Source organism: Syngnathus leptorhynchus, chromosome 5, assembly GCF_054491065.1.
Source record: "Syngnathus leptorhynchus isolate UIUO chromosome 5, UIUO_Slep, whole genome shotgun sequence".
In the NCBI taxonomy this organism is placed as follows: Eukaryota; Metazoa; Chordata; class Actinopteri; order Syngnathiformes; family Syngnathidae; genus Syngnathus; species Syngnathus leptorhynchus.
The window spans coordinates 10,365,134-10,384,959 of record NC_141199.1 but is presented as its reverse complement, the minus strand read 5'-3'; the positions used below and the strand labels follow the sequence as shown (position 1 = coordinate 10,384,959).

General features: G+C 41.4%; 3 protein-coding genes across 4 annotated transcripts; all 3 read left to right on the top strand.

Moving 5' to 3' along the window:
- The first annotated feature begins 2,396 nt into the window (after nt 1–2,396).
- Nucleotides 2,397–5,672, top strand: LOC147056852 (N-acetylneuraminate-9-phosphate synthase-like). The gene is made up of 6 exons (XM_085912263.1): nt 2,397–2,653; nt 2,823–3,038; nt 3,108–3,207; nt 4,091–4,245; nt 4,329–4,595; nt 4,811–5,672. Exons 1-6 carry the CDS (start codon nt 2,522–2,524, stop codon nt 5,000–5,002), a joined length of 1,062 nt encoding a protein of 353 aa, XP_085768389.1. The 5' UTR covers nt 2,397–2,521; the 3' UTR covers nt 5,003–5,672.
- Nucleotides 5,673–6,053: 381 nt separating this feature from the next.
- LOC147056851 (N-acetylneuraminate-9-phosphate synthase-like) lies at nt 6,054–9,158 on the top strand. Its single transcript, XM_085912261.1, has 6 exons — nt 6,054–6,321; nt 6,620–6,835; nt 6,913–7,012; nt 7,685–7,839; nt 7,923–8,189; nt 8,602–9,158. The coding sequence occupies exons 1-6, from the start codon at nt 6,190–6,192 to the stop codon at nt 8,815–8,817; spliced, it is 1,086 nt and encodes a 361-aa protein (XP_085768387.1). The 5' UTR covers nt 6,054–6,189; the 3' UTR covers nt 8,818–9,158.
- Nucleotides 9,159–11,940: 2,782 nt separating this feature from the next.
- On the top strand, nt 11,941–18,501 carry slc24a2b (solute carrier family 24 member 2b). Of its 2 annotated transcripts, none has more exons than XM_085911842.1 (9): nt 11,941–12,846; nt 16,019–16,057; nt 16,135–16,246; nt 16,395–16,481; nt 16,759–16,835; nt 16,938–17,075; nt 17,236–17,325; nt 18,005–18,171; nt 18,252–18,501. In XM_085911842.1, the coding sequence occupies exons 1-9, from the start codon at nt 11,941–11,943 to the stop codon at nt 18,499–18,501; spliced, it is 1,866 nt and encodes a 621-aa protein (XP_085767968.1). The 2 variants fall into 2 exon arrangements, with proteins under 2 accessions (XP_085767968.1, XP_085767967.1); XM_085911841.1 differs by having other exon boundaries at nt 16,135–16,250; nt 16,369–16,481.
- The last annotated feature ends 1,325 nt before the right edge of the window (nt 18,502–19,826 follow it).

Below are 19,826 nucleotides of genomic sequence, written 5' to 3'. Positions count from 1 at the left end.
TTGTTTTACTATTTCCTAAAACATATATATATAAATACATAATGTCTCTTTAAGTTCTGACATCTGTGTCTTGCGATTCCCACGGGACTAACTGCTCATACAAACAAATGGGTTATTCAAAATGTTTCAGAAACTGGAGTTTTGGTCTTAACCTGAATAGTTAAGGCTTGTAAAAGTAGTTTGTGACAATTGTACTAAGTTCATTTTATTTTTACTTGTCAATCTGGTTCTGTTATCACTAACAACATATTTTAGGTTGCATTACCTGACATTTCAGTTTGAAGGTGGAAGTACAAGCCGAAAGATCAGGTAATGCAACCGAAAATAATAACAAAAGATAAAAGAACCAGTGAAGTGATAGCTGGTGACAAGCTCCTGAATTGGAAGAGGCGTCCAAAAGACTTAACAGATAAAGAGTGGCGCCCTTTGTAAATAAAAAAAAATCTGATTGAGCATTTTACAAGCACATCCGTGTTCATCAAAGTTCAACTGTGAGTCGTGCCATGGTCTTTGTATGAAGGTGAACGTTTTCATTAAAACTAATGTTTTCTTGTTTCTTTATACAATTAATGAATAGCCTGGTGTCAATGTTGTTGTTTTTTTTTCATAGAACACTCAGCTAGGAATGTTCGACGTCAGTAGACCAAAGCATTATCACAATCTTGTGGTGAAGAGACAAGAGACCGGTAGCACCAGAAAATAATTGTGTTTTCACCCTGGCCACACATGATGAAAAAGCACGCTCTCCTTCACGGAGGTCATCTCAATTCGGAGGTCCACGGAACTCCGGGCGATGCTTTCACTGTCGTATTGAGTGGACTGAAAGCTCCACCCAGAGCCTCAGTGGATGTATCTTGGTCATTTGAGATTGTAGTGGTTGGATATCATGTAAGTTAAAGACGAAGGTGGTCCTTTGTCAAGTCCAGAGACGTGGCCTCTCCACTGCGAAGAGATCGGAGGCGTTTTGCTCGTGAAAGCCAGGCACAGCACAAGGCAAAATAATTTCCAAAAAGAATTATCAAATGATGGAGATCATCTCGACATCAAACTTCAGAAGCAGTGTTTCAGTGGGCGAGCGGAGCATTGGTACTAAACTGGAGACAGGGAAACAAGTTTAACTGGGCTTTGTAATTAGCTTCAAGCTAGTAAGCCGGAGTGTTGGGGAGGCAACATACTTCACATTGACATAATCAGGTAACAGGTAAGCCCTCAACCGCAGCGTGGCAGCAAACTGGTTGGAGTCAGTGTGCTTTGAGGGATTCACCTGAGCAGGCTGTCCACGAGTCACAGGTGTCCCAAAAACTGTAGGTGGCCCTGTAGCAGAACTCGTTTCTGGCGAGGGGCGGGCAACTGACAGACCGTTTAAGTGCTGTTTTGGGGTTGCAAACTGATACGTCCAACAAGGCAAGCTCATTCTCCAGAAGTAGACTTTAAATTAGACTGTAGACTGTAAAGTTTGTACAAAGGCTGAGATCATCCGGAGTCAAAGTCTTTGTTTGGCATGCACAAACCTGGCCAATAAAACTGATTCGGAATGAGGAAAGTGTTATCATTTCTGTCTTGTCTCTTGGCAAGATCAAAAATAACATATTAACAAAAATTTTATGGAGGCAGTGTCTTTTGTGAGATACAACATGTCCAAGAGCTGGCTTTCTTTTAGGGGGAAATGTCTGTTAAACATTATCTGATATTTTGAACTTCCTTGTTGGAGCTGCACTTGCTGCCACAGTTAAAGCCAGCCTGTCGTACAATCGAAGCTCTGACTTCGACCATGATTTGTTCCAGACAACTGTACTCCGATTCAATTCTTTCCATAAGAAATAATGGAAAATGCATTAATCCGTTCTGACGTGACAACAATGGACCCTTTTGCGTAAGGTGAAGGTTGCTGTTGTGCGGCACCGTTTTGCTGGGCGGAGTGATATGAGAACATTGGGGAGAAGAGTGGTGTATTGATTGCATGTCCATCCGCCAGGCAAAGGAAGCTTTTTTTTCTTTGCATTGTGGGCTTTCTCCATAATTTTGGCACATGTGGAGCAACATTTGGACCCAGAAGCGAATTTGAAAAGTAAAAGTCGTTACAAAGTATCAACGCATAGCAGGGCTGGACACAGAAGACATACATGAAAGAAAACTAGACATTCTCCCCGGAAGAAAGCTTGAGAGACTGACAACTCGTCACAGTCACCCGAGCGTATAGATATGGTGTGAGGCATCAGGCCTGACAGAATAAAGGTGACATCAAAGTATAAAAAAGACATAAAAGCAGCTCCATGGCAATTAGAATATGACAAAATAAACACACAAAAAGAGGAAGGTTACAAGAACCAGACAACAGTTTAGTACATTGACCTTGTATGAAAGTAACCACCCCCATGGCCCCACCTCTGAAAACTACGCCCATTGTTGCTTAAATAGGCAATTACACCGCGACTGCGTCCTCCTTCGACACTGCAACGTGTCCTGTTCATAAGACCTCGTTGACGCAAGCTTATAATTGTACTGAAACTCATTTGGCAAAATGCCTGTGACGTTTGAGCTGTGTCCTGGTAGGATGATTGGAGGAGATCATCCATGTTTTGTTATTGCGGAAATTGGGCAAAATCATCAAGGAGACATTGAGATAGCCAAGAAAATGATCAAAATGGCAAAGGTAATAAGTGACCATTTGTTTCACTGTTCACTATTGTTTGCAACAGGTAAGATTAGAATTGATGATATTACAAATGTGTGTGGGTGTTTGTACTGTACCTACTTAGTATGTTTTGTATGTATACTGTGAGTGCGTCTGTCTGTCTCATCCATTCCAAATGTACTTACAGGACTGTGGTGCTGACTGCGCCAAGTTCCAGAAAAGTGAGCTGGAACACAAGTTTAACAAAGGTGCTTTAGAGCGTCCTTACAAAACCAAAAACTCGTGGGGAGATACCTATGGGGAACACAAACGTCATCTGGAGTTTAGCCATGAGCAGTACAGGGAGCTGCAGAAGTATGCAAAGGAAGTGGGGATCTTTTTCACTGCTTCAGGGATGGATGAGGTACCGTATCACTTGGTTTATTTGCTGGGTTTAGTCTTTATGTTTCACGTTAATGATTGAACATTTTAGATGGCGGTAGAGTTTCTCCATGAGATTAACGTACCTTTCATCAAAGTGGCCTCAGGAGACACCAACAATTTTCCTTATCTGGAAATGGTTGCCAAGAAAGGTGATATATATTTATGTTTTTGTCCTGTTATTAAAAACATATACACGATATAGTATAGTTTTGATTGTTTCTATAACTGTGACGTGATAAAGTTTATTTTTGAACATGAGATCAAACAAACACCAAATCTTTTTTTTCACATTTTCACATAATTCCATGTTATGCCAAGAAGTTAAATAAATCAACATGTTCAAAAATGGAGAAGGAAGAAGCTATTGCTTGTTTTTTCCTACCCCTTTTATACATCATAATTCTTAACCATGGGAGACCCCCCCACATCTGGAACTCTCTCCCTGCGCACCTACGTCAACCCCAGTCTGTGGACAAAAAAAGGGACTTAAAACCTTTCTATTTAGAAAGGATTTCCCCGGCCGGCTCCTCTTAGGTGTCTTCTATCGCCTTTGTGCTTTTATGCTTTTATGCCTTTATTCAAAGTCTGCTTTATTGTCAATTTCTTCACGTTAAGACACACAAAGAGATGGATATTACGTTTCCCACCTTCACGTTGTAGTCAGTGCAGCTACCACCTCACACAGCGACATAACTGGAGAAGATGCTCGCAACAGTGGCACGGTAGAAGGTGGTCATGATGGCTGGTGGAGCACCTGCTCGCCTGAGTTTCTGTAGGAAGTACAGGCGGTGCTGAGCTTTCTTCACCAGCGATGCAGTGTTGGTGGTCCAGGAGAGCTTTCTAGTTTCTTGTGTGTTTTTTTTATTGCTAGTCTTATTTCTGCATCACTTTGAGATTCTTTTATGAAAAGCGCTTTACAAATAAAATGTATTATTATTATTATTAACATGGTTGCTGATTGGTTGCCCTAAGAATTCCATTACAAAGTTGACTAAAGTTGTGTGTGTGTGCGTGCGTGCGTGCGTGCGTCAGGACGTCCCATGGTGGTGTCCACTGGAATGCAGTCCATGGAGACGATACGTCGAGCGTACAAGACAGTGAAGGATCATAACCACAACTTTGCCATCCTCCAGTGTACCAGCACCTACCCTCTTGAGCCTCAAGATGTCAACCTCAGAGTGATCAAAGTAAATATAACCAAAAGGACCAAAATCCAATTGAATAATGAGAGAGAAGAATGACTTATTGTCAAACCACTTGTCATCAATAGGAATACCAGAAAGAATTTCCTGATATTCCAATTGGCTATTCTGGCCACGAGTCTGGAATCATTATTTCAGTGGCGGCTGTTGCCATGGGGGCAAAGGTTGTAGAGCGTCACGTCACACTGGACAAGACTTGGAGGGGAAGTGACCACGCAGGTTCTCTGGAGCCCTCTGAACTGGCTGAGATGATTCGGTCCATCCGATTGGTGGAGCTCGCACTGGGAACTGGAATCAAGAGGAGGTTACCCTGCGAGGAGCCATTCCACAGAAAGGTGAGATATTATAGTACTGCCGTCAGGATAAGGAAACAATGTCTCCTACATTCATAAATGATCTTTGCTAATGTCCAGAGAGCAACATCCCTTAAATCGGCTGCAATTATTGGTCTGTCCCTACAGTCTTTTTACTTAATGATTATTAGGCTGTTCAGGGAATATTGTGTTTCGTCTCAAAAAGTCAATTTTTATGATTTACACTTTTTGCCCAGCTGGGGAAGTCTGTGGTGGCCAAGGTGAAGATCCCCAAAGGAACTGTCCTCAGTCCAGATATGTTGGCAGTGAAGGTGGCAGAGCCTATGGGCGTAGCAGCTGAGCACATCTTCCAGCTGGTGGGCAAAACTCTCACTGCGGATGTCGGCGAAGATGAGAGCGTCACACCAGAGGTGGTGGATGGTCTTTAGATATTTTCCAAAATACGTCTCATCGTTTTTGGAGGGGATTTCTCCCAGAACGTAGTACCAACAAAGTTGTGAGTGTATAATCATTGCTCAGAAGTCAGCAGCTTGTATTAAATGTTTCAAATTGTCAATGGAATGTACAAATTTGCTTCAATTAAATACTATTACCGTATTTTCCGAACTATAAGTCGCTCCAGAGTAGAAGTTGCACCAGCCATAAACAGCACCCAATCTTTACTTATGTTTCATGAGATGGGCAAATTCAGTAAGAGGGATCATAGAATTTTTTTGCCCATAGCCTACTCTAGCTAACTGTGAGAAAAAAGGGATTTTTTAATTTGCTTTGTGTATTGTATATTCCTAAAACATGCATATCCATGCTAATTGTCCTTAGGTGTGAATGTCTATGTACTTTTGCGACCATTCCAGGGTGTACCCTTGCCTCTTGCCTAAGGACTGTTTGGATAAACTGTAGCTTGCTGTGACCAGAATGGAGAAAAATAGTAATCTGTACTATTATATTATTGCTTACTGCGAGAAATATCAATTGTCACCCTTGTGATTTTATAATAGTAATGTCTGACGGGTTGCATAATATGCAAAAGAGGGCTGTGACCTGATCAAGTAGACGCCTTTGTGCACTGTTGTGGTAATAAATTTTGCTTGGCAAACACCACCTGCCTTTCGGGTTAGACCAGCTGCTTTTTGCGGTCTGAAACCAAATTGGCAGATGCACTAGATTATGTCTTACTTTTACATACTATTGTCTGCTGCCACATAATTTTATTAACAAAATCAAAAACAATATCTTTTCAAATGAAAAGAGTTTTTATCAAGCAATTTCTAACTGCTGATAGGAAAAATGATAAATATAAAATTGCAATTTTTTGCGTGCACGGGGTAAACACCAAATCTCTTCTGCACCGGCATGATGCATTAAATCACCAACACAAGTAGCTGTATTAGATTAAAAAAAAAAACGTACACTACAGAAAATAAATATCACACTGTATAACAATATATGTTATAATACGTGTCTTGGGAGGGGGGAATAAAACGACACTTCCGGGAAATGCGTCACTGTTACTTTTCCGGGTCGGCGTTCCTGAGTTCATGAGAAGACCAACTTCCCCGAGCAATTTCATTCATCGTTAGTTTAGTGTTTTGGTTTTCATTTTCCTCTCGTCAACATGCCTTTAAAGTTTGAACTTTGCCCCGGTAGGATGATCGGAGCCAACTACCCGTGCTTCATTATCGCTGAAATAGGGCAAAACCATCAGGGGGACATCGAGCTTGCTAAAAAAATGATCAAAATGGCAAAGGTAAAAACTGTTCGTCGGACATGCAACCAAAAACGCTTTTTGTGTTGAACCTCATATGGGTTAATTCGTATAAAACTCAAGTCATTTCAAAATGGTCTCATGGCTAAAGCTCCCAGTCTGCTTGACAGTTCGCTTGTGACGTTTTAATTGTCTTGTGTTAAAAACACACCTTATCACGGGTCTCCTCCCTATCCTGCACACATTGCATTCATATTTGTGCTAATACTTGTTGATGTTACGCCTTGATTCACGTCATTCTCAAAATGCAGCTCGTCTTAATTTGAATGCCCTTTAACAGGACTGTGGTGCTGATTGTGCCAAGTTCCAAAAAAGTGAGTTGGAGCACAAGTTTAACAAACGTGCATTAGAGCGTCCATACAAGGCCAAACACTCGTGGGGGGATACCTATGGAGAACACAAACGCCACCTAGAGTTCAACCATGAGCAGTACAAGGAACTGCAGAAGTATGCAAAAGAAGTGGGGATCTTCTTCACTGCTTCAGGGATGGATGAGGTAGGTCACTCAATGTATTTGACGGCTTTATGAACAATTGAGTAGATAATACATATATTCCATCCTGCACCTTTTAGATGGCGGTCGAATTCCTTCACGAGCTAAATGTGCCTTTCTTTAAAGTGGGCTCAGGAGACACCAACAACTTCCCTTACCTAGAGAAGACTGCCAAGAAAGGTGGGAAAACCCAAATTGAGAGTTAATTCAGTCAACAGTTCCAAAGTCCAACATTTCCTCAACTAGTTAGTGTTCATGAAAAATGTATTTGGTCAGTTGCATAATTTATTTGTGCTCAATTTTCTTTCATTAGGAACAAAATTAGCATGAAAATTGTAGTTTTGGCTTCAACTTGAATGTCACAGTGGGTGTTTTATGTCCCTGAACGTGGACACACAACATTTTGGCCCGATCCCATGTCAGCACTGCAAGGTTCTAATTGGCATTAAGATATTGTCATATAATGTCATGGATTCATTTTACCCCACAAATCTTCACTCTATAATTTGATTGACTGTTTAAGAACATTTGGAAGCTGCTGCTGTTCTAGTTAGCAACACTGTCAAATGTTCTCAGAAGTCAACTCTTAAATGTCCAGGTGTGAACAAGTAATTATACTTAGTTATTGTTGTCTTTTTCTGAAGCTATAGGGACGGCATGCATTTGATAAGTAGTCATTTATTTTACCGGTAGTCAGTGATCCCCAACCATAGCGCTACGATTGGTGTTCTTCTCGGAAAATTATGCACTTACGTTTTTGCCCAAAAATGATGATTTCAAATCATGTCATTATTTGATTGATGCAAGGGGAAATGACTGGAAATCACAATGCTTTTCCACTTCTTGTGTCAGGGCGTCCCATGGTTGTGTCCAGTGGGATGCAGTCTATGGAGACCATGCGGCGGGTGTACAAAACGGTGAAGGAGCACAATGAAAATTTTGCCATCCTGCAGTGTACCAGTGCCTACCCCCTTGAGCCTGAGGATGTCAACCTCAAAGTGATCACGGTAAATACAACACAAATGACGATAACCTGATGTAATGAGGTGGTACAAGCAGGACTTATTGTCAAACCACTTGTCGCCAACAGGAATACCAGAAAGAATTCCCTGATATTCCGATTGGGTATTCCGGCCACGAGTCTGGAATCAGTATTTCAGTGGCGGCTGTTGCTCTGGGAGCAAAGATTGTAGAGCGTCACATTACATTGGACAAGACCTGGAAAGGAAGTGACCACGCGGCATCTCTGGTGCCTTCTGAGCTGGCTGAGCTGGTTCGTTCCATCCGACTGGTGGAGAGGGCACTGGGAAGTGGTCTCAAGAAGATGCTACCTTGTGAGAAGCCGTGTCGCGACAAGGTGCCGTTTCACCACTCTGCTTGATGAGATTATTGCAATTGCTGGGCGTAAAATATAAACTCTACTTCGGGTAGTCCTTTTGAGACATTTTATGAAGAAAAATTGTCCAAATCTTCTTGTTTCTGGCTCTCAAACGTAATCTCTAATTTCTCTAGTCCTAGTCCTTCCTGAAAGATGAATGCTAGAAAGATTGGGTGATTTTACCTAACTGTTGTTTAATTATTTTTAATCACTAAATAATACCAAATAAACAAAAGTAACCAGTTAATAACAATAATCCAGGAAAAATCTTTCTGATACGCTTACCTTGCAGATAAAATTGTATCTGATTTATTGATTCTGATAACATTGCATTTGTAAAACAGATGGTGATGACATGCCTTTTTTTTTTATTTTTTATTTTTATATGCAGCTGGGGAAGTCAGTGGTGGCCAAGGTGAAGATCACCAAAGGAACAGTCATCAGTCTAGACATGTTGACAGTGAAGGTGGCAGAGCCCATGGGCGTAGCGGCTGAGGACATCTTCCAGCTGGTTGGCAAAGCTGTCACTGAGGATGTCGGCGAAGACGAGAGCGTCACACCGGAAGTGGTGGACAGCTATGGGAAGAAAGCCAAGTGCTGTGGCTAGACGTTCTGAGTAGACGTTTGAGATGGAGAAAGAAGCACTTAAATGGTGAGGACCCAAATCATGTGGGCATAACATGGTGGGTAATTTGCTTTAAGATCATTTTTGTAATCAGGAAGAGGAGTTAATTGTCCTCTGAGGTGGCACGAACCCGGGTTGATTTCTTTCCTAGAGACAGTTAGACTGAAGAAATAGCAATCAACAACTGTGATTAGAAGCCGGTGTTGCAAACTGGCGAATGCTGCTTATTCTCCTCAACAAGATGCACTAAATTGTCAAAGGTTACATTGCCATTTTTGTATCATGCAATTGTTTTTGTGCCTAATAAAAAAAGATATACACATGCCAGAAGTCATTGTATTATTTTTTCTGAGCTACCAAGATCAATCCTTGTTTCCCTCCCACCCTAAAAAAATCTTCACTATATAGTAACAGGAGTTTGTGGAGAGTCAGAGCCAGCATGACCTTCTGCAGGCCAAAACATGGAAGCATGCAGACTTGTATTTGCAAATTCAATTCTCATATTTGAACGGTACAGGAATCACAGCAGTTTGTCTATATGCTTCCTGCTCTTTAATGAACCAAAAGTAATGGGACAAAATAACTATCAAATTGAACATTCACTTTTTATTACTTGAATAAGCAAGTCACAAGTACTCTTCCCTTTTGGCTTAACCCAGAGAGATAAAATGCTTGCATGCTTCTTCTGGTAGACAAAGTCAAGTGTGGTTTGTCTTGCATGGGAAGAGATTTATTTTTATTTCAGGTCACCCAGGCGATCTGCTCTACCACAGGCTACCTTGAAGGAAAGGTAGCTTAGTTTGCTTGGTTAGATAACAAGTTTAGCCCTAACAGGACATTGCACGGGCCTTAATATAGCAACTACTGCCTTCAAGCGTTGTAGATCAAATGAAAAGTTACCTCAGGTTGTGAAATGGTATTCACCAACACCAGAATGCATAGTGAGGACAAATAGGTTAGTCCTCCTCTACTTACTGTTAATGTCTTCCCAGATGGAAGAGGATTTTGACGGGGGTCGTGGCAGGCTCAGGATGGAGCCAATCTTTCCCTAAGCCCTCCCCAGCGCCATTTGCTGGAAGGGAAAGTGAGAGGGCCACTCCATTAAGTATGCTCCTGTTTAATTGGATAGAAACAGTAGGAGAGGTGAGACAAAAGGCCAAGTTATTTAAATCCCTCTGTGGTCTGGGGAGAAAATTGTTAAATGAACATGACATTAATCAATAATGAATAGTTAAGTTATTATCAATAATGCATCAATAAAGATGATTTGAGCACATTTCTGTACTATTTGCCTTTTCAGTAGGACCCAATAAGTAGCTCTCAGTTCCCAAAAATTTGATCTCTGTTCTAGTTAATCATTCCTGATGAAGTTTGCTGTTACATCTGCTGGGCCCTTGTGCACAGGCCATTGACTTGATGACACGATGGGCCACAGCTTTATTGTGCTCTAAGCTGGTTGAGATTGACAACATGCACTGACTTGGGTGTGAGGATGAAGAGCAGGTGTGGCGGGGTGAGGTGGCAAGCGGTGCAGACGTTGGATTTGAATGGAAGGGGGGAGGAACAGGGAGATGGAGAAGAAGGAGGGAGGCAGGTTCTAAGTGGGAGGAATAGAGAGCGAGAGTGGGAGGAGCATTTGGCAGTTGGCACTCAGCTTGTTCACTTCAGAACTTCTCGTGGTGAAGATCTCACCGAGGATTTACCATTGGCAGTTTTAGAAATTCGATCGGGACTTTTTTGAGAGGGGTTGGAATATTTTTCCATCTTCAGGCCAACTGGCAGAGCAACCTCCAACTCAGGTGAGGATTTCTTCCAGTAATATTATCTGCATATTTGTGTGTGTTTTATTTTTGAATGTGTATGCTGTTCTTCTCATTTGCTTCTATGATCATATTTTTCTTAATTGAGGGTTAATTGATGAAGTTTGAAAGTTATGTTCTTATTTTAGTTTTGATCCTAGAGTTGACATTTGATTTGTGACTGTGTATTTTTCAAGCAGTAGTGTGCTGACTGTGTGGCTTATCTAAGTATATCTTATCAGGGATTAGCGAGCCTCCTAATAAGCTTTGACTAATGTCAAATGCTCACGGGTTCTCAGCACAATGTTAAGAAGGCTGCTGCAGACACAGAATATGGACAGTATAACTCCCCTGATTGCAAGCACTAAAATAAGTGCTGAAAATTGGTGTTGAAAATGCACTCAATTTGCCTCCATATAATCTCGTATGAGAAAAAGAACCTGTATTATTTTTTTCTATGCACGCTTTATCAGTCTCTATCGGCTGTCAATGACAAACTTCTCGTTTGTCTTGCTGATTACAATTCAGCACACATGTAAGTTAAAAAAAAAAAAATCAATGGCTTCATAAAATAACTAATATTCCCTACGTTCTTTTGACCACCAATGAATTAGACACGCAAAAAAGTGTGGTAGTATTGACTAGTCACAACCCTTTTTTTAATCATTATTTAACATTTGATGTCATCTTTTAAGTTTATTTGTTGTCTCTGCTATAGATTGTACAGGGTCAAAGGGCCACATCTTTGCACTTGAATCTAATGAGATTGTATAACACAAGTAATGCTCAGATCTGACACGATCAGTATTAAAGAAATTTACCAATGTTAATTTTTGTCAAAATGTAGTCGCATCGGTGACCATCTACATTGCTTTATATTGAGGACCCTTATTAATATTTTTTTATTGATAAATATTGATTATCACGAGCGCTCGGTATGACGTCGTGCACATGTGATCAATTCAACTTAGTCGGTGTCATGCAAAACTGAGCGTTATTTGCAATCTTCACAAAAAATAGAATTGTGTCACCTAACATCTCTTGTACTGGTTCTCATCACATTTTTGGTCATACGTATAATGACAATTCCTCTGAATTACAATGTTGTTTTTTCATCCACTGTCCAGGGAGTAATATGAGGAAGCCTTTAAATGGGGTGGACCCCGGAATCCGACTCAAGGACCTCCATTGGATTTAAAAGGAGAAACAACATGCAAACCAATCGGTGAACCAGTGTGGCCTGTCAGATCCTCGCCCTTAGAGCCAACAGCACCATCAACCCATCCACTCTGCCTGAGAACCAAAGATGATGGACTACTTCCTGCCAAGAAGTCAAGACACCATGGATTCGACCAGCTTTGCTCCGCTTCTCGGACCTCCTCATAGCTGCATGAGGCACCGCTACCAGGGTGTGAAGAGAAAACTGCGGCCGGGGCGAATTCTTGGCTTGATCTTCAGCATGGTGGTGGTATGCACAGTGTGTTCATGGAGTGCCTTGTCTCTCGTCACCACGGAGGTGCCCAGTGAGCCTGAATCGGAGGGTTCAGGAGATGAAGAGGTGCCCCAAAGAACTCTCCTGGAGCACCAGAACGAGTCCAACCCCGGGGGTGACCAACAAACATCAGAAATTGAGATGAATCACGGGGACTACCCTACAGACTACTTTAGCGTGGAGGACAGACGCCAAGGCTTTGTGGTGTTGCATATGATGGGGATGTTGTACATGTTTATAGCCTTAGCCATTGTGTGCGATGAATTCTTTGTCCCAGCCCTAACAGTCATTACCGAAAAGCTGGAGATCTCTGATGATGTAGCAGGAGCCACCTTCATGGCGGCGGGCGGCTCGGCTCCAGAGTTGTTCACCTCCGTCATAGGAGTCTTTGTTTCCCACAGTAACGTGGGCATCGGCACCATTGTCGGCTCGGCCGTCTTTAACATTTTGTTTGTGATCGGCATGTGCGCCATCTTCTCCAAAGAGGTGCTGAACCTCACCTGGTGGCCTCTGTTCAGAGATGTCTCCTTCTACATTATTGGCTTGCTCATGCTCATCTACTTCTTTCTGGATAATCAAATCACATTGAAGGAAAGTATCGCCCTGCTCATGTGCTACTTCAGCTATGTGACTTTCATGAAGTTCAACGCCAAAGTAGAACTGGTCATCAAAAGGTTACTGGGCAGCAACCAGGTGAACATAATCGAGACTGCACCCAAGGTATGTCCGTTCCTTCAAGATATCCATTGATTCAGCCTATCTGTCCATTTGTTTGTTGGTCCATATGTCCATCCATCCTTACCTATTCAAGACTTTTTTTTTTTTGCTTTTTACTTTTTTACACATTTTGTCCCTTAAGCCATCTGTCATTCCCTTCACCTGTCCACCTGTTTATCCACACCGAGAGCCAGATTCTCATTCATCAGTTCATCAACACATTTGTTCGTTCTACTCACTATCCATTCATACTGTTTGTCCAACCGATCCGTCTCTCCGTGTTTGTCCGACGATCACCTTGTTGCTTTGCTTTTCCATAAATCATCCTTTCCCACATTCAATCCTACTTTCATTGAATTGTCCCTAAATCCATCATTCATTCCCTTCACCCATCCATCCGTCCGTCCGTCCATCCATCCATCTTCCGAACAGTCCCTAAATCCACTTGTCTATCCCTTTATCACACTATTGATCTGCCCATCTGTTCATCCATTCATCCATATTCTCTTCCTCATTTTATCCGCCCATCTCTACATGTCTTTATCCATACATCTTTGGTTATCTATCAACCCAATCAAGCAACCAATCAATCAATAGATGGATTTGTTGGTTTCTGGAGCCATCATTACATTTATACAACCGAACCAACTGTACATGATCCATCTGTCATCATTTCCTTTCAACCGTCCATCCACCCTATTTTCATCTATCCATCCATAAATCCTGAAATCCACCCATCCTTATATTTACTACTCATCATCCTTTTATTCATTCCTCTGCTCATCCAACCACACGCTACAAAGCATTTTTTTTTATTTGAATTCAAATTGTCAAAATATGTTCCCAAATACACTTAAAAGTCATTAGCAGATATTTTGCAAATGTCGTGCATCTGAGAGATTGTGTTTCTCGCAATACCCTTTACGAGGCCAGACAGGGTAATGAGCCAAGAGAACACAAGGTGTTGATACACCACTCAGTAATTAACAGAAGCTCAAAGTCGTGTGAATTATTTTGTACAAGGAGACAAATGTTTGCCTTATGTCACACAGTACCAGACACTAAGACAAGCCACGGCCTCTTCGTGCGAATTTAAAGAACATACCCTTTAAGCTGCTGGGTTCAAATTGTCTCCAAAAAAAACCCAACAACCCAATTTGTTGGTTTGTTGTGTTCTGCAGAACAACCCAGGTAATTCACAATGGAGCTCGTGTAACAGCTAAATGATGCCACTTTGGTTAATCTGCAGACATTAGGTGGAAAGTTCTCTAAATGATGTTTAATCAACACACTTTGCATTTTAAAGCTTAAGAAAAGGCAGAAGAGACTATTTGAAGTGTTTTTCTCATCTTTCAACACATATTGTCTTCTATTTGACATTATGAAGATGCCCATTCCCTTTCGTTCATTTGCGGGGCCAGTGGCTGGCTTTGTTCTACATGTGACTTATGTTGTCCGTGGATTAGTTTTGTATTAATAACACACTCACAGAGGCAATCACTTGACATCCACTTGTTCAATCACTTCATGGTGGAAGTCTAAATTACGTGTATGTAGTGTCATTGTGCTGTGTGACATGGTACAAGGTCAAACAAAAATTGATGCAAAACCAAGATTATTTATACCTCTTTGACGCTAGTCAATGCTTTGAATCTGTGGCATCCATCCTTGCTGATGATCTCAACAGTTGCCAGTAACAAATTGATTCTCAAGAAGAATTACTTACTTTTGTAATAACTATTAATATCACTACTATGTTGTGATTCAAATGATATACTGTATACTTCCATGATTTTTCAAACCCGCTCAACTGTCCTGTGGCTTTTGCTGCCTTCTGGGAATCAGCTGTACTTTTGATTATGTAACATCACCTCCAAAAAGAGCTTGATGTCCACCTGTCCTCATGTAATGGTTGCTGCTAAATAATCCCAAAGGTTAATGCTCTTCAATCCCATTAAAGACGCTAATAATAGTCAGGTGCTCTCTGGTGGTAGAGGGAATCACAGCAGCACACAGAAGGGTAGAGAGCAAGAAGACCTCTCCACAATTAAGACTGGCAACATCCTCAAGTTATGACCATTGGGGACATTGTTAGGAGACCAAAGCTAATATCTACTTCAGTTTCTGTGTTGCAAAAAGGGTGAGCAGCTACTGGTTTGCATAATGATAGCACGGAAGACACCAATCCTCTTTTATCCCCTTAACATCTTCTTACCTTCAGTGACGACAGCAAACACACATCCCGGCACGCTCTCAATCAGTTGCACAAAATGTGCACAAAACTTGCAAATAAATGAGATTCTAGCTGGACACCAGTTCAAGAGTTGCAGCACTCTTTGCGCTTCTTTCTCTCTGAAGGTTTTATTTTTGTAGAGAGCGCACGTGTGCTCGGCCTAAAAACTGCTGCATCTTAATTTTTATCCCGGAGTAAATTGATTGACTGTTTTGGGGAATTTGGCAGATCGTACCGTCCAATGCTTGGCATTCCTGTGAACCGAGGGCTTTTTATTGTATATGCTCTGATAATTTGGTGGCTAAAAGTAGACTAGACCTTAGACCAGCTTGGAGCGAGTCTAAGTTGCAGCACAATTTTGGTGAATTTGGAGGTTAACGCACAGACACGAACAATCGTATTGGAAGGTCACTTCACAGTGTTGATTTGTGATCACTGGCCAATTTGACATCGTCCACCCATGGAAGTGTACTTGCGGTTGTGCACAGCAAGTCAGTTTTTGCACAATTAGACTACGGTTTTCGCTAGACATGTGCTGGGCATGAATAGGGCCATGAATCTGAATCTGTGTTCCACCTGTGGTGTGTAACACAAAATCAAAGTGCACTGAATTTACGCAACACATAGTCTAATACAGAAATGACCAGCAAGGGACAAAAAGCAAGCCAAGCCTGTCTCGACTGTATGAAAGGCATCAGGTAGAATCACAAGTTTTTGTACTTGATGCCATCTGAAGAACAAACATGTAATTCTTCTTCCTGTCATTCTTGGCATAGATGTATCAAAAATGTTTTTTAGTTTTCCTTTTTTTTTTTTTTTTTTCATGGGGCCCCAATCCGTGACAGTGTCCCTTCGTGGTATGCAAAACAAATACGAGAAATTGTGTAAATATTTGGAGGGAGTAGACACAAACATTGTTTTCCCTCTGTTTTTCTCTTACAGGTTAACCCCCCTGCTGTAGATGATGAGAACAAACTGATGGTGAGTCGGCTTTGTTGTATGCAAAGTTGTTTTTTTTTCCCCCAAATGAATATTATAACCCATTTGCATTTTTATAGGCAAAACCAAGGTTGCAGAGGGAAGGTAGCTGTGCTTCACTGCACAACTCATTGATGAGAAACAGCATTTTCCAGCTCATGATACACACGCTGGACCCTCTGAGTAATGAAGGTGTGTTTAAGCAAAATACTGATATTTGTTCTCGAACATTTCAATAAGACAAACTCCAGGTCGTTATATAGAAGTATCAACAAGAAGACCTTTTTCTCATAATGCACCAATCCAACCACAAGACAAAATTTTCTTGTACCGATTTCAGGACGATTCAAAGAGAAGGCATCAATCCTTCACAAAATGGCAAAACAGCAATGTAAAGAAGATCAGACTGTCAGTGCCAACGGTGTTGGTGAGTTACAGTCTTATTCAATTTCAATCCATCCATTTTCGAAACTGTTGCACTCACTTGGATTGCAAGTGAGATGACGTTTGTCCCAGTTGACTTTGACAAGTCCAGATTCGAACCCACCGAGTATAATCTTATGACTTTAACCTTCTTGCATGTAATGAATTATTATTCTTTGTCAGTATTGGTAGGTATGTAAACCCTAACCCAGATACAAAACAAAGCTTCACCTCTTTCTCTCTTTAAATACATGTTTTATTCTTTGTGTTCTTTCATCAAGCAATTAAAACCATTCCCACCAGTACCAAGGTCGCAGTGGAAGTCACGCCTCCCATGAACGGTGTCATAGGAGACGAGGTACGGTGTCTGCACCTTGCTTCATGATGAATCTTGAAACAAATAAACATAGCTGTGAAATGTGAACAGAAAATACAGTTTAGTAAATGGGCTTTCCATCAGGGTGGCGAAGAGGAGGAAGATGAAGATCAGCCTCTGAGTCTGGCCTGGCCTGACACCAATAGGAAACGTATCACTTACCTCATCATCCTCCCGATTGTCTTTCCTCTCTGGCTCACACTGCCTGATGTCAGGAGAGAGGTGAAAATTCACACAAGGCACATTGCAACACAATATCATGTTCTCTCATATAGCACATGTCAAATTTGGGCTATAAAAAATGTGTCCACTTACTTACATCATACCTTACTGTCAGGAAAATGAACTCAATCGATACTTGTATTCTCTTTGGTTGTTTCAGACCTCAGAAAGGTTCTTCCCCATCACCTTTCTTGGCGCTATCAGTTGGATCGCTTTCTTCTCCTATCTGATGGTGTGGTGGGCACATCAGGTAACTGACATACACACACACAAATGCTTTTTTGTTTCTATTCTTTCCCTGTCAATTTTAGAACTACATACAGTTGCTAGCAGGGTGTTAAATAAATGACCTCTGCTGCTAATCCCTGGCTAATCTGCCTTGAGCCACAGCCAGATCAACCCGCAACTCTATTTTAATGGTGCAAATGCAAAAGACAGACATTGAAGAGAGCCATCATGTCCTGGAAGGTCAATACCACTTATCGTCATTGAGGTCACGGGTGATCTGGAGTATATCCCAGTTGCTCATATTAATAAATAAATGAAGATGAAGCCATAGCATCATGACTTCAGCCCCTGAGCATTCATACTGTATATACCAGAGACCCAGCAATTCATTTTTGTCTTCTGTATGTTTTCGGTCTTTATTTCTTAAGACGTACATTCCACTGTGACAGATCCTGGTGGCCCTTACAGAGGACATCCTAGGCTTTTCACATTTGCCATAATCAAGTCCCCTCTCGTCGTCAGTTAAACCACTATAACTACCGATGACGAAAAAACTAAGATCCCTCCCAGAGCAGGTGTTTCACGCAAAGCCAGGGAACGTCTATCCAGAAGGCTGAACTGGTTACTCATCAGCAACAAAAGTCGAACCCTAACTGTAATGATGGATGCATAAATCAAATGTTTCTTTGCCCTCCCTGTAGGTTGGAGAGACATTTTGGATCACAGAGGAGATCATGGGTCTGACTATTCTAGCAGCGGGCACCTCCATCCCTGACCTCATCACCAGTGTGATCGTGGCCCGAAAAGGTCTCGGTGACATGGCTGTGTCTAGCTCAGTAGGCTCGAACATCTTTGACATCACTGTGGGGTAAGTGGAAGGTTGAAATGAGATAAGATATGACCCGCTGCCCCCCCCAGCTCATTAATGTACTTTAACTGTCCCACTAGTCTGCCATTCCCTTGGCTCATCTACAACTTCATCAATGACTTCAAGCCGGTGGAGGTGAGCAGCAACGGCCTTTTTTGTGCCATCGTCCTCCTCTTCCTGATGCTCCTCTTTGTCATCATCTCCATCGCGGCCTGTAAGTGGAGGATGAGCAAGGTGCTCGGCTTCTTCATGTTCCTGCTCTACTTTGTTTTCCTCATCGTCAGCGTCTTGCTGGAGGACAAAGTTATTATGTGCCCTGTAACCGTCTGAGAGAGGAGCATGTTTGGCTGCATTCATGCCACTTAATAACTTGAGTTCAGCCGTGAGGCTCCGTTTTGTGGGATTTTACTTCCTTCAAGAGACTGATGGAAAATGTACATGATCAACGACTGATCTTGATGAGTCAAGCAAGGTTCATCATCAGCGATGATTACGTCTGCGAAAAACATTTCTTCAACCCGAAGTTACTTGCATGATTTATAATAACAGGATTGAAGTGGACATTATTTGTGTTGCAAAGCTCTGGAGGGGATTCCAATAATCATGGAGGGGAAAAGAGAGACACTTGATTTGTGTGAAAGCTAGATGTTCAAATGTTTTATTTCATGCACTGCGTCAATATACAGGTACATCATCAGTGTAGTTCATCAGACTCATTTGCACAGTTACTGTTCATTTATTCATTTCGTGAACAAACGCAAGCTGTTTTCAGAACAGGATACAAATATTTACCTGACTGTGGTGACGTCATTTTGACTCAGCAGCGAGTGACAAAATGGCAAGCCCCTGATGTGAATAAAAAATCCCCCCCCACATGCTACTGTGGTTCAACAGAATTATTTAAAAAAAATACTCATGAAACAGGCCTGGACCAAAATGATTCTACCCCTCGAAAAGAATGAAAATAATTTGAGCATTCAACCAAAGTATGTCCTCTAAAGCAAGTGTCTTCAAACTTGTAAATATACTTGTAATTTACTTGTAACTATATCAAGTCTTGTAATTATATCAAGTTACTGTGCCGTTTGGTGACATAATGTGGACCACAGTAAACATGGGCCACAGGAAGCGATGGAGAGAATTGTTGCAGAAGATTAGATGACAGAAATCTACAGAAAGCACTCCGCCAGTTGAAACAATATTCAAATTTTCTGGGAAAGACTTAAAAAAAAACTGCTGTAACATGTCTGTGAATTTTCTCTTGGAATTCAGCCTAAAACGTTTTTTAAAATGTACCTTATAGCACTTAGCTGAATAATTCAGATCTATGAGACCTACGTACAGTAAGTGGTAAGTCATTCATTCATCATCATTAAATACTGTCTCAATAATTAAAGGTCTGCGAAAGGCAGTCATTATTCCTGAATAACACACCGTCTGCCACATTTGATCTTGTAATTCAAGTACAATTTTGTGTGACAACATTTTCAGTGCAATTTTAACGACACGATACACGTACTGTATAGTCAAAGTGTCAGTTGGTGAGGTGCTGCAATCTATTTTTCCCCCTTTAGATTTTTGCAAGATACAAAAACTTTTCTTTCATATTCATCTGCATTTATTTGTGTGTTTCTCTTTTCTCTCTGGATAACAAT